The sequence below is a fragment of the Telopea speciosissima genome, chromosome 8, assembly GCF_018873765.1.
Source record: "Telopea speciosissima isolate NSW1024214 ecotype Mountain lineage chromosome 8, Tspe_v1, whole genome shotgun sequence".
In the NCBI taxonomy this organism is placed as follows: domain Eukaryota; kingdom Viridiplantae; phylum Streptophyta; class Magnoliopsida; order Proteales; family Proteaceae; genus Telopea; species Telopea speciosissima.
In genome coordinates, this window is record NC_057923.1 from 12,036,963 (window position 1) to 12,061,307 (window position 24,345).

At 38.3% G+C, this 24,345-nt stretch overlaps 1 protein-coding gene and 1 pseudogene across 6 annotated transcripts; both read right to left on the reverse strand.

Annotated features, from left to right (window-relative positions):
* Window positions 1–1,666: 1,666 nt before the first annotated feature.
* Window positions 1,667–11,205, reverse strand: LOC122671641 (ADP-ribosylation factor-like). Of its 6 annotated transcripts, none has more exons than XM_043868979.1 (7): window positions 11,140–11,205; window positions 10,205–10,374; window positions 9,156–9,226; window positions 8,950–9,069; window positions 2,354–2,472; window positions 2,092–2,231; window positions 1,667–1,977 (listed from the first exon to the last, which is right to left on the reverse strand). In XM_043868979.1, the coding sequence occupies exons 2-6, from the start codon at window positions 10,350–10,352 to the stop codon at window positions 2,138–2,140; spliced, it is 552 nt and encodes a 183-aa protein (XP_043724914.1). In that variant the 5' UTR covers window positions 10,353–10,374; window positions 11,140–11,205; the 3' UTR covers window positions 1,667–1,977; window positions 2,092–2,137. The 6 variants fall into 6 exon arrangements, with proteins under 6 accessions (XP_043724914.1, XP_043724915.1, XP_043724916.1 ...); XM_043868980.1 differs by having other exon boundaries at window positions 11,071–11,175; XM_043868981.1 differs by having other exon boundaries at window positions 10,205–10,398; window positions 11,138–11,160.
* Window positions 11,206–15,358: 4,153 nt separating this feature from the next.
* LOC122671639 overlaps window positions 15,359–24,345 on the reverse strand; it is a 41,732-nt pseudogene continuing 32,745 nt past the window's right edge.

A 24,345-nucleotide genomic window follows, 5' to 3' on the forward strand; every position in this document is an offset into this window, starting at 1 on the left:
AAATTGACACCACCTTGCTACACGTGTGACATATGACACAACCCTTTACGAGAATCTTCTATTCTGATCTTCCGATAAGACTTCAGACAACCGACTATAAGCTGGAATTGAAATCATATTAAATGATGGGAAAAAGCATCTAGGATATTTCTGTAAAGGTAGGGTCGGTGTTCTCTGTGGGAAGCATGGCTTTGCCATGCAGGACTAATGAGAGCACACATATTTTGACATCATGGGGTGAAATATTCACTTATCATGGAGTGCAGGATGGTCATTTTACTTCATCTATGACTGGACAAAGGCAATACATTCCCAGAAACTTTTTTTTTTTTTTTATAAATATGTTATATCCAACAAGTATTTAATTAAAAGGAAAGGATTTGTTGTCCAATCGTGTGGCCCTGCATCAATAAAGGTGTTTGTAGATGCGGTTATTATTTTACCATTTTGTGTGTCAGTAAAGAATTTAATCAAATATTATTTAAAAAAAAAGAGAACGCTACTTAAGCACATGTGATGCACTGCCATTGTAGCCAAACATAGGCATTTGGAAAATGATCACCACACCCTCAAAAATTTCAACTTTTCTACAGTGAATTGACTAGCAGCAGAGGAGGCTTGGAGTGATTTATCAAGACCATAGAGGTTCCCAAATCTGGCGATCTGACCATTGAATCGGACTACAAGAACTTCTTCAAGGACTCTGCCGTTGCCATCTAGTGGGCAACCTACTTTCATCATGTCAATTCTACTTCATCTCTAGAGAATCCTATCAGATAGCAGATTCTTTAGCCAAAAGGGCCTTATTGTTTACGCGTGCAATAGTTTGGGCCAACTCTATTCCATGGCCGTTAGATCTCTGTAACCCAGCATTTCCATCCCTTAGCTACACAATAAATTTTACACGCTGCATGACAATTGGAGAACTCTTTCTCAAGGTTTAAAAAATGGAGCATCAAATCGGCGGATCAGATGGGAATGGAATTGGTCGTGGCCAATCCAGCAGAGTCTCACCAAATTTACTCCATTTCCGGCCAATTCCGACTGAATCCAGCCGGTTCAGATTGAAATCAGCACTGACCGATTCATTGCCCGATTCAATTTTCTGAAATCTTAACCTTTTCCTACATAGAAGTCATTTGTAAAGGATCTTCGCCGGAATCGATGGACGTCGATTCATACTTTATTTCGAGGTTCAGACCTGCTCCGACTGGATCAGAATCGAAATCCACGTAGGTAAATTCCGTTGCTGTAGATCTAGAGCCAGAAGAGAAAATGAGAGTATTCTATGAATGAGAAAGAGGTGCATAAGCTAGTTCAATGTGCGGCTTACGGGTTAGGTTTTTCACTATATGTATAATGGTAAAGCATGAAACGTGAGCAACATGAGCAGTGGGAACAGACAGTGGAACCACCCAAGTGTGGAGGATGCAGTGTGCAACTTCATTCTCTAAGCTGCTCAGACGTGCTGCGTCACTGTTTCTGCAACTTCATTTCTCCTGTTGGGATCTAGATTTTCTACAGCTTTTAAATATAGCACCTAAAAGAGACGGATCAGTAACTGTCACAAAGAATCTTGAAAATTCAAAACTGCCAAACCAGAGAGAGGAACTATGAAAAACAAAAAATAAAAGAACTACCGAACCATAGGTCGAAACAAACATAATGGATCACAAAACGTAATCCTCTTTCTGAAAGAGTATATAAAGTACCACCATACATTAACAACCCAAAAGGTCTATAGCTAAAGCCGTCATTACATTGAGCCCAGGAAATAGCCCACAGAGAGTATTCTGGCTAACCATCCAAACTATTACAAGCCTACTACAAAGTCAAGGAAAACAAGGATCCGTTCTCATCACCACAGCCCAAGCCTACTTGTCTTCAGAAGAAGAAAAAAAACAGCGCTACACAGTATAAATCCTGCATTTGTAAACACCCTCTTTTGATGAAGCACAGCATTCATTCACCTCAGGCCTAGCAACAAGCAAGGAGTATAAAACAATTAGATAGAGCAAAGATGTAAAAGCGAAGTTAAAACAGCAAGACAACAGCTTCGATTAACTAAACGGTAATGTTAAGGCTCCATGCCCATGGGCCAAATAGTCAATTAAACTGTGGACAAAGGAAAGGCAGTTCAAGTACTTGCCTTGTTAGCAATGTTGTTGGAGAGCCAGTCCAACCCCTCATAAAGGCCCTCTCCAGAGGTTGCACAAGTACTCTGGATGTACCTGGAAAAACTAAAAATGTTAGACCAAGCAGGACCACTGGAAAATACCTCCCCCAAAAAAGAATTAAGAAAATGACTGCAATTATATCGATTGGTGGGATGCAAGCCAAAAAGGCACTTTACCAGTGACGCTGGCGGAGAGAATGCAGGCCAAGTTTATCAGTGATCTCCGCAGCATTCATTGCATTAGGAAGATCTTGCTTGTTAGCGAATACAAGCAACACAGCATCTCGCAACTCATCCTGAAACCAAATGTATCAAATTTTAGTACACTATTAGAGTGGCACAGCAATAGCAGACATCTTAGGTAGGTTTCGAAGAAGGTAATATACAGCATAATGTCTGCTTTAATGCCATATACCAGTTATGCCACCATACACCAACTACAGCATAGCGAGAGAGAGAGAGAGAGAGAGAGAGAGAGAGAGAGAGAGAATAAGAAATTGGATGGCATGCCAAGGATTTTGACCCTTAGCTATCATGACCTTGGTCCTAACTAGATAATTTTTTCCCGTTTTGTTACCTGGTCTTAGAGAAAAAAAAACCCCTGGTTATTAAACCTACACACCTCATTTATGACCTAGTCATGGAACAGATCCCAGGTCCACTAATGTGACAACAAGGTTGGTATTGTAACAACTATACTAGATCATATAAATAAAATACTATATGTAAACTTTATTTGTTGTCTAGATCATAACCTTCTCCTGATGATGTATGTAGAATGGACCCACACACACAAATTCAAACTCAGATTCCTCACCCTCCCAACCTGTTCTTTGTCGTTTTTTTTTTCAGGACCAATTCTCTTTCAATTGGCACAATGGCAAGGTTGCTCCATTGCGACCTAGTGATGAAGATCTGAAGACCTACTACTGTAGGAAGTCCAACATGGGCCAGCCTATGGTGGCCTAGTTCAAAGCTAATTTTAATTCTGTTTAAACTTGGTTCTTTTATGTTAATTTGTTTTTGGATCAGTCCAAATTGAACAGATGGGTTCAATTTAATTATGGTCCAATGTATGGCTCAATGTTAGGTCAATTTAAGTTATCTTTATTTTCTTTACGTTAGTGGAGTCCGTGTCATCCTAATATTCAATATACAAGTAAAACTTTTAAGGTTGATTGTGTCTAGAACAAGTTGGGGTTGGTTAAGGTTCACCTTACCCTCCAACTCTGATTTCTATCTGTCAATAAAAGGACTTACCCTCCAACTCTGATTTCTATCTGTCAATAAAAGGAAATCAATGGGCATATTAGAGCCCACGATTTTTATAAACAAAGACAAGCTGCAGCTGCTGTTGCTGCTCCTCTTCTCCTTTAGTGAAGAAACCCTTGTGTTTGATCAAGGCTGGTTGGTGTTTGATCTACCCAACCACCTTGCGGTATGAAGCCCGGGTGTTTTCTTTTATTTTTTCTTATTCCCCCATTCCCTTCTCCATTGTTTCAAGTACACTTCTGCTTTTCTGCAATTCACATTCTAATTTCCTGCAACTAGTGTTTTGAATTCGGAAGTCATACACTAGTCTTTTTTTGCATGAATTAGAGTTGGAAGAATCTAGCCATTAGAATAGCTTCAGATTTTGAAAAGTTCTTCACTGTTAAAAATGAACACGATCAGAATTTGGCCTAGATCAGACCTGCTGATCTGGACATATAATGAACTCTCTATTCTGCCCCTTCCCCATTATTTACTGATCTGTACATCAGTATACTGAATTACTGATTCAAATCTGGATTTTACTCTGATTTTGCTGAGATTGTTAGTTTATGTTCAAAATTGTTTGGGCAACTTAATCTCAATTTCTGAATTTAGTTTTGTTTGGTTAATATACTGATTTGCCCCTATCCTAGTATTACTAGGATTATCCCATATTTTCATATATGTCCATTAGGACTGATTTAGAATTTTCAGCAGCTATTCCACCCCCTATTTACTGAACTCGATTCGAGTATCAACCACATCCACCTATCTGATTTTGTGCCATATATTTCTCCAGTCTGAATTCTATTCTTTGAAAAAAGGTCCTGTTATTGGTTCTGTTTTTTATTCAAATTCAATACTACATTACCTACCATTAGGACTGATTTGGAATTTTCAGCAGCTATTCCACCCCCTATTTACTGAACTTGATTTGAGTATCAACCACATCCACCTATCTGATTTTGTGCCATATATTTCTTCAGTCTGAATTCTATTCTTTGAAAAAAGGTCCTGTTATTGGTTCTGTTTTTTATTCAAATTCAATACTACATTACCTATTGGTATCAGAGCATGGCAGATAATAGTTCAAGACTTCCAGACCCACCTGATCATGTGGCAAGAATATTGGAGATGTTTCAACAGATCTCTACTGAACAGAGAAGCATCAATGGGAAGTTGCTAGCAATAGAGATCAAAGACAATTTTATGACAAGAAAGGGAAGACACCCATGACCAGCAACAACAGAACAAAATGTTATCACTGTCAAGAGTTTGGAGACTTTGCAAAAACTTGTCCACAACATCAGAAAGTAAATGCAGTTACTGAAATGGAAGAAGCTAATGATGATAATCCTGATTTATTTCCAGATCCACTTGAGGACCGGGACTTTATTGGGAATAATTATTATGAGGCCTATACAAATGAAGAAAGGTCTTATGGCATTCATGTGGTTAGCCGTATGCCCATATCCTGGTGGCTGAAACCAAGGGGGAAGATTGGCAACGTAACTGCATCTTCTACAGTCAGTATGCGTTCGGGAGATCATACTATGCTGGTCATTATTGACAGTGGAAATTACTTCAGAGGCTTATGTGAAAAGGTCAAAGCTACCAACTGAGATGCATCCACATCCGTATAAGGTTTCTCTTCTGAATGGCAACACTTGAGGTAAATCAGTGAGTTCAGTACTTCTAAAGCTTCATTCAATATGAAGAAGAAGATGTATGGTGCAATGTGATACCTATTCTACCAAAAAATAAAATGTGATACCTATGAAGCTCACAGACATCTTACTAGGGAAAACCATGGATGTATGATAATGATGTGATGATAGGAGGTAAAAAGAACTATTATGTGTTCAAGTTCCAGGGGCAGCATACCATCTTCCACCCTATTAATATCCCAGATGAGATTTGCAAGCATGGTCGGTCATAGAGGACCAATCAGAAGAGTATTGACACTGAAAAGAAGATGCTGGTCATCCCACCGAAGAAGTTCATTCAATCAAGTCAGGATTTTGGAATAATTTTAGCTCTTGTTAATAGAGAACTAACCCCTCAACCAAAAGTCAAGCTCTCCAAGCCTAATAAACATTTCTGATTTTTCAGATTTGGTACCTGATGGGCTACCAAATGAGTTGGCTTCCTATGCGTAACATACAACATGTCATTGATTTGGTGTCTGAATTAATGCTACCAAACCTAACAGCTTACCGTCTCAGCCCTACAAAGCATATGGAGTTAAAACGTTAAGTTGATGAATTACTACGCAAAGGGTTCATTGAGGAAAGTTTAAGCCCATCGTACCAAAATTGCTCAGTCGAAAGAAGGATGACACATGGCTTATGTGGTGGACAACAAAGTTATCAATAAAATTACCACCAAGTACAGGTTTCCTATACGGCGACTTGATAATATGTTAGACATACTCTCTGGAGCCTAAGGTGTTCTCCAAATTGGACCTCAAGAGCAGTTATCACCATAATATTCGCATTTGACAAGGAGACAAATGGAAAACCACCTTCAATACCAAGGATGAACTTTTCGAGTGGAAAGTCATGCCTTTCAGTCTGACGACTGCACCTAGCACAGTCATGAGGATTAAGACAAAGGTACGTTGTCCTTTTATTGGTTGTTTCTTGTTTATGTACTTTGACGACATTTTTGATATACAACAAACATCCAAACGGCCACATTGATCATTTAAGAGAAGTCTTGAGAGTGCTCCGCATTGAAAAGCTATACATCAATCTCAAGAAGTGTTCTTTTATGCTTCCCAAGGTTATATTCTTTGGATCTATTGTCTCTTCAAAGGGAGTAGAAGTTGATCCTGAGAAAGTGAAGAACATTCTTGATTGGCCAACACCAACGACCATTACAGAGGTACAAACTCTGAACAAGGCAAGCCCAAAAGATGACTTCCCGCTACCCCATAGACATTCTAGTGGATAACACTGCAGGACATGCCCTATTGTCCTTCATGCACGGATTTTCAGGGTACAACCAAATAAAAATGGCTCCTAAGGACAAAGAGAAGACGTCCTTTGAAGTTGTTCTTCACTGTTAAAGAGGAACTCGATCAAAATTTGGCCCAGATCAAACCTGCTGATCTAGACATATAGTGAAATCTCTATTCTGCCCTACCCCATTATTTATTGATCTGTACATCAGGATACTGATTCAAATCTGTGTTTTACTATTCTAATTTTGCTGAGATTGTTAGTTTATGTTCAGAATTGATTGGAAAACTTGATCCCAATTTCTAAATTTTGTTTTGATTGGTTAATTTACTCATTTGACCCTCTATCCTAATACGACTAGGATTAGCCCAAATTTTCAGATCGGTCCACTAGACTGATCTAGAATTTCAGCAATAATTCCACCTCTTATTTACTGATGTCGATTTGAGTATCAGCTCCATCCGTCCATCTGATTTTTGTGCCATATGATTTCTCTATAGTCTGAAAATTTTGTTCTTTGAAATAAAGATCCTGTTATTGGTACTGTTTTGATCATTCAGATTCAGTATTACATTAACTAGTGGCCGCAGGTTCAAGTTGGGAAACAGCCACTCTGCAAAGCACGGGTAAGGTTGCGTACATTATAACAATCCCCAGATCCCGCAGTGGCCAGAGCCTCTTGCACTGGGTACGCCCTTTTTTTTTAATTCACTTCCAATTGATTCCTCCTTGTTATATTTCCATCACAGAAGCAGAAGGAACCTTGCCCTGACTTCTAGCAAGTTAGCTTTTTAAGCAAAACTTTCATGAACCATGTAGTTCATTGAAAATTCCTCAAGTCGACGAAACGCATTCGCATCGTCATAGCTTGCACAGTGTCAAGGGAACCTGAGGAGTTGGAGGGGGCCCTGGACGCAAAGCAACGGCTACAAGGTGTCTAGGCATCCACCTAGGTGACAAAGGCACTGGGAGGCCTTGACAACTTTGCCGATTGTGTAGTTCCAAATGGTCCCTACAACCACTCCCCACCCCAAAAAAAATAAGTGGGGGCAGGGAAATTAAGGTGTGTAATTGAGAGATTCACCATTGCAAAGTCCACTAAAAATAACTTAATAAGATTGGGCTAATTCTTTAAATGCTATGGCATAATTTCAATTGAATAAGATGCTCCATCTGAACTTTGGACAACCTTCGCCCAGAACCTCACCATACAAGCTTCAGGAGAGAGCCAAAATCATAAATAAGATGGTACATTGGAAACAGCAAAAAATTACATAGCCTCACTTATACCAGAACTTCCTTAACAATTAATTTACCACATTGATAGGATAAGCTGCATTTGATATTATCTTTATGGAGATACTTTATTGCAGAAAGCATTTAACCATTAACAGCAAACCACACACACCCACAGGTTAACATATGAAACAGAAGTTTCTTATCAAGGAATATTGTTAGCCAAAATGGCAATCATCAATGGCATGAACCACCAAAAAGAATCCTATCACATTCCTACTAGCCCCAGGCTGGCAACAGATACCCTCGGAAAGGACAAATGCCCTTCTAAAGGAGATCATCCTCGCATTAGAAATATATAAGCCACTTCAATTAGACTCAAAGTAACCACAATTCATGGCAATAATTCCACGATCAAGCAAAGTTATGTTTTGATATCAATAACTACCAACCCATGCAGTTTTAAACTCTTATTCAACAAATAACCTACAGCTAGAATAGTCTTTAAACATTACCAAACTGATTTTCAGAATAATCATGCACTACCAATTATGGTTACTTGAGGTTCACCAATCAATAGGTGCTTCCACCAAAACAATATTAAATTTTAAATAAAGGAGCCATGTTCTCAAGTTCAAATATAAAAATTAACTAAGACAATGTTTCACTATGATCATGAGATGGTTCCCTCCATGGGCTCTGATGAAATGCCAAATGGCAACTCCATCGGAGTGAAAAAATTCTGTACATGTCCACATCAACTTCTGTCATAAGGCAAGTTTCAACCCAAACGCACATACCAAATGCCTATCACCACATGGAGTAGTTAAGCTTTGAGAAAAGGTAGAACATGACATGGTCAGGTCCAGAGAGCGACCAACCCATACAACTTTCAGAAAGACTAATCAAACCTCCATATAGAGAGGGGGGAGGGACAATAGCCCATAGAGAGAAGTTATCTCCCCAGCCTGTGGTAATGATTTATTCCACACTCAAATAAAACAATAAGAGCAATTCAAAAAATTCTTTAAGCTACAGCTAGGAACACATGACAGAGACTCAGCGACATAGATTCCAATTAACAAATTGACAGAAACTTGCTTAAGCACAAAATGTCACACGTTGCAAACAAAAAGACAGGAGCCAAGATAGGTTATAACAGGGAAAAGAGAATTTACCTCATAACTAATTAACTACTACATATATTTACAACTGATTTTTCCCCATTAATAACTGATGCATATAGCAATCAAGTTCATCCATGGTGCCGACAAACAAAATAAATACGCTTAAAAAAAAGTTGGCTTAGTAGTAATATACCTCATTCAACATCCTATGCAACTCATCCCTTGCCTCAACAACTCGATCTCTGTCATTGCTATCCACCACAAATATCAGACCCTGTGTGTTTTGGAAGTAATGCCTCCATAGTGGACGGATCTGCAGGATAAAAAAAGAAACTTTTATTAGCCAACATCTGCATCAACATCTGTATCTTGTTCAGCATCAAAAAGTAAAATTATTACCTTGTCCTGACCACCAACATCCCAAACAGTGAAGCTGATGTTCTTGTATTCAACTGTCTCCACATTGAACCCTGAAAATAATAGCTACAGCATAATTATTATGACTCACAATTATATTTGAATTGGACCTAATTTTTTCTTGGTTTGGAAAGTTCCAATTAATTAACTTTACAAATGTAAAAACCTTCCATCTATTGTGGACATCAAAAAATAGTTGCAAGGACATTATATATTTCCAATAAAAGGGAGGAAAATTACAAGAAAAGCCAAGAAAGTGAACTAAATTTTATGACATCTGAAATATTCCAGTGAGGGTCATAGAGTATCTCTAGAATGATCCAAACAATTAAAACAGAGTCAAAGGAAGCAAATAAATAGAGCTTCTAGAAAATTCATATGGTTATTTTGTAACTCTTTTCTACTATTCCCCATGTTCTTAGTGTTGTCTTCTTTCTTGCAAAAAGATTTGGTATGATTATGCATTTTGAGTTCATTACAACATATACACACCTGTTATAACCTACCCAATAATCTACACAAATAAAAAGCTAATTAATGGATAGAACAGAGGAGGTTAAATGATAAGACTATGTTGGCCTTTAGCAAATAGCAAGCCTTTGGTTCATCCTAAACTCCAATATTTTTTATTTACAATTATCATCCCTTAGAAATAGTCCTTTTCCATAAGAGACAAACTACAAGGAACAGGAACCGGACGAAATATGATGCCACAAAAATATACAAATCATCATTGCCATCCACCATGCAGTCATGAAGCAGTGTTTATAAAATCTAGTTCCCTAAACCAATATTTCAGATAACTTAACAAAATACTTTTCATCGACAATATGATTAGACGGAAATGAAATTTGTAGGACTTCTATGTTGCTGATAATTTCCAGAACTGAAAGTTTAAAAACAACCCACGCCTCAATTCAATATGGACAGCAAACCAAAAGGGAAAGTAAATGAATAAGGGAAAATGAAAAAAAAAAAAATACAAAAATAATCAACCCTGCATCAACACAGATTCTATAATCTAAACTTACCAATGGTGGGAATTGTAGTGACGATTTCACCAAGCTTGAGCTTATACAATATGGTGGTCTTACCAGCAGCATCAAGACCAACCATCAGAATTCGCATCTCTCTCTTGGCAAAAAGCCGGCTAAAAAGCTTTGTGAAACTCAGCCCCATGTTTCGTAGTGGCTGTAGGTCCTTTCAAGGTTCAGGTAACAGAAAAGCTAAAATCAGCCAAGGAAGAAACCAAAATAATAAAAAAATATTAAAATATCATCATCGCAGCTGGATCACAAGACTGGAACCATTAACTTCGGAAGATACCATCATTCAAAACGAGTTCAACAAAAATAAAAGCCCCGGCTAGGCTGACATAACATCGAGAAACGTATTAAAGCCCTAAAGCAAGCTAAAACTCTTCAGGCGTCTCTAATAAACCATAAAAGAAGCCCAAGTGATGAATTGAGACAGAATTTCCGTTTGAAATGTTATCCCTTCTAACAGATCTGAGAAACAAGGCATGAACTTCAACAGCAAGATTAAAACGAAACCCTAACACCCTCTCCCAAGCGAAGAAAAGCTCCATTAACAAAACAAAACAAAAAATTAGCTAATGTTAAAAACCATATCTAGATAATCTCAACAAATACACGAAAACATCAAACAGATCCAAACGCTCTCCAAGAGGCAAAAAAATTAAAACAAACGATCCGTTGAATCATCTTAATGGGTATAATCCAAGCCTCCAACAAAACACGCGCAGAAAAATCACCAAATCGACCTCCAGAATCCCCAAATCGGCACAGAAATCATTCAGAGCCCGTGATTTTGAAAGAGTGATGTAAAGTGTAAACATGGAACAGACTATTTGCACGAAATCAGAATTTGAACCTACCGATCACCCGCTTAAGATTGAAATTAACAAATTCAAGATTATCGAAACTTAGCAACAACGGTTGGTTACCTTTGGAAAGCTTCACAGGGGGAACGAAATGGAACTTCAGAGAACGAGAGAGGACGAAGGGGCGAAGTAGCCTCACACCAACGCGCAAAATGAGGTGTGAAAGGTCGAGGATAGACGATTAAGAGAGTTGCCCTTTTTTATATTATGTGGCTGGAGCCTCGAAGGACTAAAACATCCTTTACTTTGAATATTAATAGCGAAATAATCCCTGCTTTTGGAATGTTGGGAAATACGTACTTCGATTATGAGACATATAACCCGTGGGAGGACGAAATCTCCGTAACCTGCTGGAAATAAAAATCATAAAATATCTTACCAAAAAAAATATCAAATATCAAATAGTTGACCTTGACCATCTCGATATGTTTGCTGTCAATACTTGGACGGTGCCTATCACGGTCAACCAAGACCGCTTCCTTTAGAGGCCAAAATTTCGGGTCCACCTTAATTTACGGTTCACTCATGCTAAGTGGGTCACCCGCGACCCGTATGGTGTGGATTTTAGCTAATAAGCATCAAAAGAGTGGAAGCCAAACACGCCTTTTATTTGCAATGGTTCAAATTCAAATGCCAAGATTCTTCAACTTTGCAATAGAAGACTCCTTACCTTAGTCCTTGATGCCTAGGCTCATCGCATGACTTTGACATGTAGGTTGTGGACCGGTCTTTCAAAATTGGCAAATTAGTAGAGAACTAAAAATGGTCGAGGTCAACCTTATAATATAATAACAATAATAAGGGCTAGGGTTTTCCAATGTGAGGAATCCCTTATTCTACACCAATCATAGTACAATAAATGACTAATAGACGACCTTCTCGTGGTCAAAGAGGAAAGAGAGTATCAATATGAAATCTACATGGTCACAATGTGAGAGGACATGAAGAAACATCCACACTATTCTTAATATATGTTTAGAGAAGATTTTTACGCTTTTGTTTCTCATGTCAAAATGAGAAGTTCTTGGTCCACTAATCTTTCTCCCAGCTAAAACATATAGCACTAGAAATTGGGAAAGCTTGAAACCCCCCACTCCCAACCCCAACTCAAAAGAAAATCTGGCTTTTGTTTCTCTTGCTATAGAAGTTGGGGAAAAACTTTCTCAAGTATGTCCTTCAAATTTTTTATTTTTTTTATTTTTGGGTAATAAAAAATATGAACATAAAAAAATGACATATCCAATGCATGAGACTCCCGCTACTACAAGCCTGGGAGAAGCATATGTACACATCTTTTACCTATGCTTTTAGAGAGATTGTTTCATTGATTCGAACTCACAACTACCAAATTGTAATAAAGCAACCTTACCGTTGCATCAGAGGCCCACCTTCTTAATTGTTAATATTTATATAATTAATTAAATTAAATATTAATACTTTTTTGAATGAATAATTAAATGCCAATACTACTAAACACCAAAGAGCGTTAACCTTCGTAAAATACTACTTAAGAAGAAAACCATTCCGAGGCACTCACAATATCAATAATATCACAGCTCAATTGAAGCTCATCTTTTATGGATATGTTCTCAGCCTAAATACATTTTTGGGTGGCATGAATACCTATAAGAGTAGAAAAAAATTTGATGGCTAAATGCACAAGGAAAAGGAGGGTTCAATAGATTCAGAGCAAAATAGTTGAGATATACTGCAAAGATCATTAATGTTGTCAATTCAAAAGTTTTCTATTCTCAGATAGTCATAATTGTGATAGTAACTCTCCATAGATACAAATAGTTGATTATCAAAGAGTTTTCTAATCAACTATCATCTCTTAAAAAATTTTCATTTTGAAATACAAATTTTTGAAGGCAAATTTCCTTCACCTACTAGCAAGGGAGAGGGGTTTGGATGGTGTGCAAAGGGAATCGGAGACTATGGAGGGATATTATCAACTTTGTACTATAGGAGCAAAACATTTATAACCCTTGATGGGCGTACTTTTTCTTTTCTTCACACACTGTAGGAAAACTTTTATCCCGAATTTTTTAATATAAGATGTAAGAAAAACATAGCCTAAAGCATTGAAACAAAGTGATAAACAAGAATCAATGCAAAAGTTGAAATATTTTAAGCAAATGTGTAGCGATTTCTATGCCTAAGGTCCTAATATTCAAATTCCAAGTTGCAACTGATAATAAAAAAGTTGGATTACTGGGACCTTAGAAGATACAAATTACCAAATTTTAGTGTAATTATAATCCTAGTAAATACAAAAAGAAGTGGGAGTAATTGTCGCCTAAATTGACTTTTAAAGATCCGTTGGTAGAGAAAAGTTTCTATAGAAATGCCATCTAGAGAGATATGTGAACAAAGTTTTAGTGACGGGATCCTCTCCAGGGAGCCCAGCGTCCAGGGAGTGCCCAGTGAAGCGTCGAATGGCATTGGACCATTGGGCGCACGAGGATGTGTGCCCAACACACATCTTGATGTGCCCGGCCAGCAACCCAATGCCATTGGATGCTTCACTAGACACTCTCTGGGTGCTAGACTCCCTGGAGAGTAGCCGGATTCAATTTTCCACATAACCTTGACTCCGTTTAATTTTAGTCAAGTATCCTTGCATCATGTAACACAATAAGCTAATTTTTACAAATTTTGAATGACTAGTGTTTCCTCCTCCTTTGTTGTTGGCTTCCTTTGGGCAGAAATTGGTCTTCTCTTTGACAAGCTCCAAAGACTCTTTTTGCCTTTCCTACTGATATAATATGCAATTTACTACCGAATCATTGTCCCCTCCAATTCACTGCTCCCTCCAATTCCTCACATGGGAGTAGAAATGACCATCCTACCCCCTACCCGAAAACACTGCCCAAGATGGGATCCACTCCCCCCTATTAGAGGAATTGGAGGTACCCGCAAATTGAAGGTGATAATTATTCTTTACTAACCCCCCCCCCCCCCAAATAAAAAGTTCTTATATACAATGGATTCTTTGATAGAAATATACAATGGATTACATGATTAAATTTTGCTTCGAAGTTTAAATTGACAAAATGACAAATTTATTGACTTTTAGAATCAGTTTTTTATTTTTATTTTATATATAAAAAAAAAGGCTGCCAAGACTGTGGCACCTATGCTAGACACAGGAAGTGCCCACCCCGTCTCAAGTGCCCACCCTGTCTCATGAAATAAAAAATCTCACCCCTATGCCCACGTGCTTTCATTGGCCTCCGTACTGGTGCAAGGGCCACGCAGCCTGATAGTGATCCCCCTCCCCAATTCACCTCAAGTGATATAATGCATTGTGTTTATTATCCTTCTCTCCTTCTTCAGCTTGGATCCATGCACCTTCGCAACTAGGCTCTTCATTCATGCTTTCTCATGCCTCATGAAATTATTCAAATCCATATTCAGGGAAAAGAAGTACACACTGCCAGTGTAGACTTCCCTATCTTTCCTCATTAAAAATATCACTTTCGTTCCCGGATATAGGTTGACCCGTCGGATCAATATATACGGATAACGTATATATTCTCCCCATATTAAATACGCATTCAATTTTTCTAATTAAAAGTTACACCACTACCAAGTGCTGACAAATCTCCCAATAGTGAGTGACAAGATTAACATCAAATAACATATCAACTAACATTTCCATCAAAAGTATATCTTTTCCCCTTTAGAAATCCACTTGGCAATTGGCAGTCACCCCTATAGGCTATAGTACCTTTCCGCTAGCATTTTGAAGTAGGTATTTAGGCAGTATTTGGTATGCATTTCGCATTCTCGGATGATAAAAATAATTGTTTTTATGCTCTAAGAATGCAAAATCGACCAAGAATGTATTCCAATAACGCATACCAAACACAGCCTTAAACTCAGAATTAGAGATCAGATCAGCGTCAGCTGGGATGGCCTGACCCTGGCCCATTGTTGGCCAATGTCTCAGTATCTCCAGATTGGTACCTGCCAATCCCAAAACTTGAAACCTTGATGTTCGAAGGGTAGGTTGTATTCTAGGATTTCCATGCCCTCAATGCTAAAGAGATGCTCATCTGCACATTTTGTTGGTGGTTCTTCCTGCATCCACCATTGCACTATTGCAGTAAATCCCAAGTGCCTTCAGAAATGTGGTCCCATCTACACAAGCACAAGTAATTTGATGGTTTCTCATTTTGTCTTTCAAACATATTTCATAGAGAAGATGAACACTGACCAATAAAAGAGGAATATACAATCAAACCTCACTGAAGTATCGACTCTAGATGAGTTTGGAGGGGGGAGGGGGAGAGAGCAGATGCTTTTCATTCCCAAGGCCGTTGGAGTTTGTTGACTGGCTTAGGGATGATAAATTTATCACAGAAGCGGTTGATGAGGCAAATTTACACGTCAGGACCCCCAGCCAATCTAACCCCTTTGCCACATGAATGTTGGAAACAGAATTACATAGATCTATTTACAATCAACATACATCTAACCTCTGAGAGCAAGTACTTTCTGTCCGAATGGTCCCTCGTCTGAAAATTTAACAGGAAAAAGAAGTCACCTGATTTTTCAGATGCTGGATGAAATGTTTACAAACATAGAAAAATACTAACGAATTCTTAAGCAAGCTATAAAATAACAGAAAAACGAATTTATAATTCAAAAGGGATCTAGATAACAAAAGCATCCTACACAGACCATGTACAAAGACATAGTGCAAAAATCCATAGAGGTTGGACTCGAGATCTCACATACCAAAACTAACCAAACCAGATGATTCTACCAATGCCTAGCACACTTAAAAGCTAAGAATTATGATGGTTCAGTTAATTTTAGAAAATATAAAAATTAAAAACATAAATTAGAGGGTGGAAACGTGGTTGACTCTAAGCACATCCCCATTGTCACCACAGTACCTAACCATAAGCACCACATAGATACTCCATTTAGGTATTTCGTAGGTCATTTTAGAATCTACTACTAGATTTATTATGCTACAAGCACAATGTTTCAGACAGTAAATTAAGTAAAGAAGTTCTATGCTTACTTAGTTACCTGTTAAACATCAAGGGGTACTGTGACCTCGACGAAGTTATAGAATCAGCGCCCAGCGCCAATACTGAGCCCACTGATGAATGGTCTGAACCATTTGAGGGAACAAGGCACTCACACTCTCATTAATGAGATCCTGGAAAAAATGTATGGAGGCCTCGTCATCCAAGTCCAACCGAAACTTCTCTTGAAGCTACAAGCATCAATAGAAGAAGAGTTGAAAGAGTTAGGGTAACCAGCAAGAATCTGCATATTTCTGTTGGAGGATGCAGTGAACAATCGGCATTCACCTTAAGAATGCCCTTTTCAGGGTCGGAGGCTATGTCAGGAATGTTGGATCCAGCCATTAAGTGGAACAAGTTCAAGATCAGGTTGCTAGATTTCCTTAGGATGTTGTATGCTTCACAACAATAGGATTTGAATCTTGTATAGTACTGGCTGCAGGAGAAAAAATCATAATATATTTAGACGAAAACCATTTAACATACGCATACATGAATGAAGCAACGGTAAGGTTGCTCCATTATGACCAAGTGGTCACGGGTCGAGTCTGGACATAGCCTCTCTGCAAAAGCAGGGGTAAGGCTGCACACATTATGACCCTCCCCAGACCCCGCAGTGGTGGGATCGTCATGCACTGAGTACGCCCCTATACACGAATGAAGTAAGGGATTAACAAACTAATCACAAACAAACATAGTCATTCTGAACAAAATCAAGATTGCCTGCGCATTAACTCCATAATGACTGTTAGTGCCTAGGCATTACAGTTATGGAACCAGCCCAGACAAGGGATATGGCCAATTGAAAAGGCAAGCTTAATCTTAACCTAAATCCGAAGGCCAAGTAGCCACACATTGATTCAAGGTGATTATCATGTCCAAGTTAGGTAAGAGGCCTGAAGGCACACATGTCTTTGTGCACAGCTCCACGAATCACTTTAGGCACATCCCAGAAACATACTAAGCAATGAAATTACAATGACAAAAACTGAACCAACAATGATTTATAACAAGGAAATGAAACCTCTCTGCTCCACCCATAGCCTCAACCATTTCTTTGCACAGTTTCATTGGTGGTGGAAATGGCTTAGGATCCCTACACAGAATGAAACCAAAATCCACATGGAAGAGGCGTCCATCATCCCTAAGGAGAAGGTTGTCAAGATGCCTACAACTCAAAAAGACCAATTTCTTAAGCAATCGACTAAAATTACAAATAGGCAACATAACTGCAGAAGTTAACATAGCTGCATAGAAGGGGGAACCTGAAATTGGTTCGGCATGTATGGAACTTTTTCAGGCTTTTCAACATATTGAAACTGCTTACAACGGGTGCACAGCATTTGCTCGAGACAACATAATAAGTTATTTTCATTTAAGTATCTCTAAGTTAAGCCCTTAAATCAGAAGCACCACCTCTGTGACAGCTTCTTAAAGCTTTTGCTCATGCAGGAACCTAAGCACCAAACAAAGTATTGACAACATTTGATTTGAGGCAACCATGTCCATGGACTTATCTTCAACTGTCAAGAGCTTCTTCTCAAGTAACTTCAAGAAATTCTATCCTGAATAATTTAATTGATAGCATCCAAAATGTGCTACAACATGATATCGCATGTCAAGCAAACTAAATAGGGACTGTTCAGCAAAATAACTAGGTAAATAAAACCAAATGAGAGATTATGGATCCCAAGAAAGCTACTTTTCTTTTTTATTGGGGGGGGGGGGGGTGGCTTCAACTCATTGGTCATGTGCTTGTGTGTGCATATCTCATGCCTGTCCTGACAGTCCAGTAAGGAAAAGAAACAAGGATTTCATAAGAATTAGAGTCAGGATTGATGGAATATGGTGTGCAAAATATGTGGGTTAAATTTGAGATTAAAATGTTGAGGCTTGATGGGTAACGTTAAGTTTTAAAACAATGTGGGTTGAACTGGTGAAATCAAATTCTGATGTGGTTAACAAAAGTCACGTAACAGCCAAAACAGAACTTCAGAGATGGCCAAGGTAACAGTTGTTTGGAGGACAGAGAAAAAAAATCATCTGAAAAACTACTAAGCAAACAAATATTAGTGTTTATGTAGAGTAATCACCCTCTCTGCTGGCCTGCTCTGACAATCCTTCTTAAACCTAAATTTTAAAACTCAGATACCCAAAAATCCGTAGGATCCACAATTACCATATCTGGAGTTTGGACACTTTTCTATAATTTTAACAACCAAATTAACAAATAAAAGAAAACCAGCTCAGAGTAGACCCAAACAAAACTTAAACCACGGTTTAAGGTCTGCATCGGTATCTCCTGTACCGATATCAATACGACACTGATACCATTGCGGTGGTATCAGTACAGGGGAGGGTAAAATGGTCCAAAAAACCAAGAAACGGTATTCTGAGGGGCAAAACAGTCCGATCCGGCCTGATATGGCCAATCTATACAGTTATCTGTATCGGCCAAGACCGATACGGATACCGATACCAATACAATACCTAAGACCTGGACTTAAAGAACAGAACTTCAGAGAAATTAAAAAAAAAATGACTGAACTACTACTCTAAGTGGCTGATTCCCAGAAAAACACATGCCCTTCAATAAAAAATGGTCTCATGGACACATAGATGCTCCTTATGTGGGTAACTTAGTCACGCTCTTCAGCATAAAAAATTCCAAATGATTCCATAAGGTCCAAAATAGACATTAAGATTCTGCTGCCAAAATCAACCATAATGACAATGGTTCATTTTAAGTAAAAGACCAAATGGCCATGGTAGATTTTTTTTACCCTTCAATTTTTTCTTATATTTTCATGATACAGGGGCATCTTGAATGTCCTTTTCAACTCCACCCTTTTCATAGTTTTAACATTCCATAGAACCTCTATAATGGAACTCCATAAATTCTGCAGTAAAATGCAGCAAGGTCTGGTGCCATTTCCAGCACATAGAAGCACTGAGATGATTTCTTCCCATTTCATAGCTACAGAGCTAAAATGAAAAAGTACCTGTCACCAATCCCTAGTATATATGTGATAACAGAGTAGCCTGCACAGCTTTTTATAAATGTTTCAAGACATGTAACTGTAATCCCAAATAGCCCATCTTCATCAGGATGAAATTTCTGCAGATAGCTTATAATACTACGATGCTCTGATAGAATCTGGAAAAAAATAAAGAACAAAATTCAAGAGTCCACTGCAGGATGATACATAATAAAACCTGTAGGTTAAAATCCTTAAAAAAAAAACCACATAAAATGAGGCCTATGGCACAGATGAAGATAAGCAATGAGTATTTATTAGACCCACCTCATGGTAAGATATTTGAAGTTGATGACAAAGAGTGACTTTTTGTACATATAGTAATGTAAGACTAAACCTAATTTAGTCCCAAGTAAACCCCCAAATCCAGAATAGAAACAAGAGGCAGAATTAGAAAGTTCATGAAATCAACCAAACCAGCCAAAGGAATTCTCCCAGCTTTGGATCGAATGATGCTTGTATAGGATAGAAACACTGCTGAAAGTTCCAATTGATTCTGATGGTTGAGCTGGAAGATATGACAGCAACTCCCAAAATAGAAACTAATTCTCTGCAGGCTAAACTAGCCACCAGTTTGGGCTCTAACTTGGATCGAGTGTAGGATCTATGGAGAGAGGGCTCTGCTGCAAGTTTGGTGAAGTTCTGAAGGGTAGAAGTGAAGTTATGGGGGTGGACTGAAAATAGAAGGTTTCAGCCTGTGGAATTGGGTGAAAGAGAAGATCGAGTGGAGGGAATGGAAGGGGGATGTTGTGTTTCAAAACCCAGCAGGGTTGGTGAAGGATTGGGGGAGTTATGAAATTAGTAAGTTGCAACCAAAGGGGTTGCAGAGGTTCAGCAACAGCTCCAATCGATGGAACAACCAGCAGCAGTAACAACAGTGTTGGAGAGGTGTCTTCAACCTTCGAGTGATGATCTCCAGCAGCAGCAGCAGCAACAGCACTCGAGTGGTATTCTTGGCAGTGGAATGATCACAGCAGGTCTTTGACTCGACGGAGAAGATGAAAATAGAAGGTTGGGATAGGTGGATTTGGCTCTCTCAGCCAGGCTCCTTCAGCCCTTCAAGTCACAATCAAACTTGACAAAGGGAATCATATTTGCAATAAGCAGTCTTTCATTCATCTGTAAAATCATGGGTGGGGGGGGGGGGCGCTTCAAAAAGCCATTACAAATATATAGAGGGCAATGCTTGCACCTCAAGTTAAAAGAAAATAGAAACTTAACATAGTAGACTTGCAACATGAATATAGGAACTACTTTAAATAACTAGGATGAAAAAAAATAGCAACAAAATAAAATCTTCACTCTCCAAAATGTGCAGCCGAAATCTTCATGTGGGACACACCAAAGATGCCATTCGACCAGCACTTGCAATTCAAAATTTGTCAATTGAAATTGACATTTATACCCTTCACTTAAAGACTTGAAGTAGCTAATAATTAAAGACTGATCTGCCCCACGATTCTTCTAGGAATGTTCTCACCAAGCCAAATCAAGGGGCTGTGACACTAATCATGTGAACAGTGTTTTGTCTTCTTCTTCATGTTTTGATATACATCATATAGCCTAGTAGCCGACCAAAAGTTCTCAAGATTCTTAAGCAATTGTATGGCACTGATCATTAATGATCATTAAGACAAAGACGTAGGTATTGGTTTATTTGAATTACAACAACGTAGTTGAGTACTAAGAAGTCTGATTTCAACATTATTTGTAAAAAGAAGTAGTCCTGCCTGTGAGGCAACATCCAGACATTCACTTACCTGTGCTAAGGAACTGGATGGTATGAACTCCAGCATTCCTTCATCTTGTCCAGTTGCTAGAACTCTATATGGAGTTAAATGCAGATCAAGATTCTCCAGTTTAAGCAACCGGTCCATTAGAGAAACCATTTGAATAACCTACATAGAAAGAAAGATCACAGATCATGACTGCCACAATACCACATGCCAGCATAGTAGTGGCATACGGAACTATAGACAAACACAAATCCACCAACCCCCAACACTAACAACCCTTTTAGCAGTGTAACAGATAAACATGGTTAGCAGCCATGAATGTTGGTGAAAATTGATGAAGCAGATGAAAATTTAGTATCTACCAATTGGTCCTGCCGAATGCCATCCCCCTTCTTAAATATGATCTTGCAGCTTCCACCATTTTCTGTTCGAAATGTCAGGCGCAGAGGATGCAATGCACTTTTAAAGATTGAATACTCTGATGGCACGATCCCAGTGATGAGCACACCAGGTGCCAGTGGTGATCACATTGGCTGAGAATGCAGCAAAGTATGAGGATATTATATCACACAATTAAGCAGAATCGACAAATCTGACAATGCTGCAACCCCAAAAAAAAAAAAAAAGTATGCAGAAGAAAAATATGTCAAACAAGCCACAGCAATTACTAGATTATGTATTCTTCTGTAAGTCAAAAGATGATGCAAAAAGGAAATTTGGAATGAGGGTTCCCAATATAGAAGGGACCTCTATTTACTGAAGATGTTCCTGAGGAGTCCACTGCATCATTTTTATTCTCTCAAAATATAAGAAAAGATGGTCCAAGCCTCTAGTTGATTCTCTAGCAGATATGATAGCCAGAAACAGGAAACATAAATTGAAAAGGGAGAAGAAGAAGCACCTCTTCAAAGTAGGTAAGTTCACTAAGAAGACCAGTTAGTAACTGTCTTAGCTTTTCAATTTTCTTCTGGGTCCCTCCACGCAAGGATTTAAGTCTCGGTGCGTATCGTATCGTCTCGGCCGATACGTCTCGTTGTCGGTCGTGGTCGATACGATACAGCCGAGACGTATTTTTTTAAATGTAAATGTCTCGACTGTATCGAGACGTATCGACGAGACGCATCGATACGATCACGATACGATCGATACGTATCGATACAGCCGAGAGTTTTTAAAAAATTATTTTATTATATTTAAAAACGATATGTATCGAGACGACGATATCGCCTCTCGATATGTATCGATATGTATCGACCGATACATACCGATACATATCGAGACGACTCGATACGTCTCGGTATGTATCGTTAACTTAAAAAACACATGGCCATTTCATCATTTTCACCCAAAACTCGATTTCTAGCAGTCCAGCGGAAAAAGGTCTTCCCAGCTTTGAGAAACCCTTCCAAAAACACATTTAAACTTGCTTTTTGGGTAAGATTTCTTAAGGGCTTTCAATTCTTTGCCAAAACGAACTTAGAGGAGCTGAAATCACATCATTTGGTGGATCTAACAGCCTACATTCGAATTCAAAAGCTGTTCTTGAAGGGTTAGGTAAGTTTTTGAAAAAACTTGAATCTTTTGCTTTAATCTTTGATTATTGGTATGTTTTTGGTATGAATCAAAGAGAATATGTTAAACAAACATAGAAATTGCATTCTTTGTATGCATTTACAAAGATTTGGTTTCAAATCCATGTTTCTTTGACCATTTTTACCCAAAACCGAAAATTCCTTCTTTAAAATGAATTTTTTTTTTTTCTTCTTAACTTTAAAACAAATGGTAATGTTTATAAGATATGGAGTACATTATGTATAGATGTATGACATCCCAAGAAGATTATACATTTACCCTAAAATCTGTATTTTTTTTTTGGGGTATTTTCTGAATTTATAAAATACTTAAAAAAATGTAAAAAATCTGATTTTTCCATCTATACTCTTTCATTATAGTTTGATAAAATGTATGATTGGCTGAAATAGAATCAAAGACTTAGATTCATATATGTAGTACATTATGTCATTTTTTTTAATTATTTAAAAAATTAAATAATGTGTAACTAGTTGTAGAAAATATAAAAATGTTTAAATATTGTTTATGGCAACTTTGCTAGGTAGTAAATAAAAGAAGATGATGCAATGCATGACATGCATCATAATGTGTGTCTATACTTGTATAGTTGTATAAATAATAAATTATTGATGTGTGGATTTGAATATTGTTTAATATATATCTTATATAGTTATCTACTTTTGTTTGGTATTTAGGACGATGCCGCGACAACAAGACATTGGGTGGTCTTATTGTACCAAAATAAACAATAATAGATTGCATACACAGTGCAACTTCCGTGACACCCAACATCTTGGAGGTGGGGTAACTCGGCAAAAAGAGCACATGGCGGGAGGATATGGAAATGTTTCCAAGTGTCACAGTGCCCTGTAGAGTTAAGCGAGGCAATGCAAAAACACCTTAGAGATTCCAAAAAAATCCAAGCAAGCACATGATGATGTTGATGCATTGGTGAAAAATTTGATGGAAGATTTTGAAGATTATGAAGGATCGGATATGGAAGCAGAGGAGGACCCGAGTTGGTATTGGCGATGAAACAATCAAGACATGAAGCAAAAGAGCAACAATGGAGAGCCGAGCAATTGATTAGAAGTCAATCAACTCGACCCAGCCAGGGCCCCTGTAGATATTGGTGTTGGCTCCTCTTGTCGTCCATCTCTAAGTAAGGGTAAGCAGCCTGTTGGCCTTAGTAGAGCAACCAGTGTGAAGGGATGTTTGACCGGTTTACAAAGAGTGGTAAGGGTAAGAGAAAGAAGAGCCCGGATATCGAGACATGGATCCTAATGTCTATAGAGCAAGGATGCTAGCCAACAGAGGATCAAGAAAGCTTTCAACCCAAAACACTTAGTAAAAGGATAGGCGAGCAATCTCAGATGGTTCCACAGCTTCTATGATTCCACCACATAAGGCCAAAAATCCCCACTTCAAGGCCATGGTAAAGGAGATTCACGGTGTGGGAAAAATGTTAAGCCACCCACACCTCATGAGATTGCTTGGGCCTTACTTGGATGATATTGTCCAAGAGGTGCATGAGTATGTAGAGAGGTTCAAGGAGAAGTGACCACTATATGGAGTGACCATCATGTGTGATGGATGGAGTGGACCAACAAGATTATCCATCATCAATTTTCTTATCTGTGATGGAAGGACGATTTTCCACAAGTCGGTCAATGCATCTAGTGAAATCAAAGATGCCAACTACTTGTACAAGTTAATGGATGAAGTTGTGGAGGACATAGGAAAAGAAAATGTTGTCCAAGTAGTAACTCGACAATGCAGCAAATTTCAAGAAAGCTGGTCAGCTTGCTTATGTTAAAGAGGCAACATTTATTTTGGACACCATGTGCAGCTCATTGCATAGATTTGATGTTTAAGGAC

Bases quoted from the DNA above. Each gene is read 5' to 3' on its own strand.
- LOC122671641 (XM_043868977.1), bottom strand. From the start codon at position 10,505: ATGATGGTATCTTCCGAAGTTAATGGTTCCAGTCTTGTGATCCAGCTG. The intron at 9,227-10,204 runs GTAAGTTTAGAT...TATTATTTTCAG, and splicing joins CACTACAATTCCCACCATTG to GGTTCAATGTGGAGACAGTT. The intron at 2,232-2,353 runs GTAAAGTGCCTT...TAGTTTTTCCAG, and splicing joins TCTCTCCGCCAGCGTCACTG to GTACATCCAGAGTACTTGTG.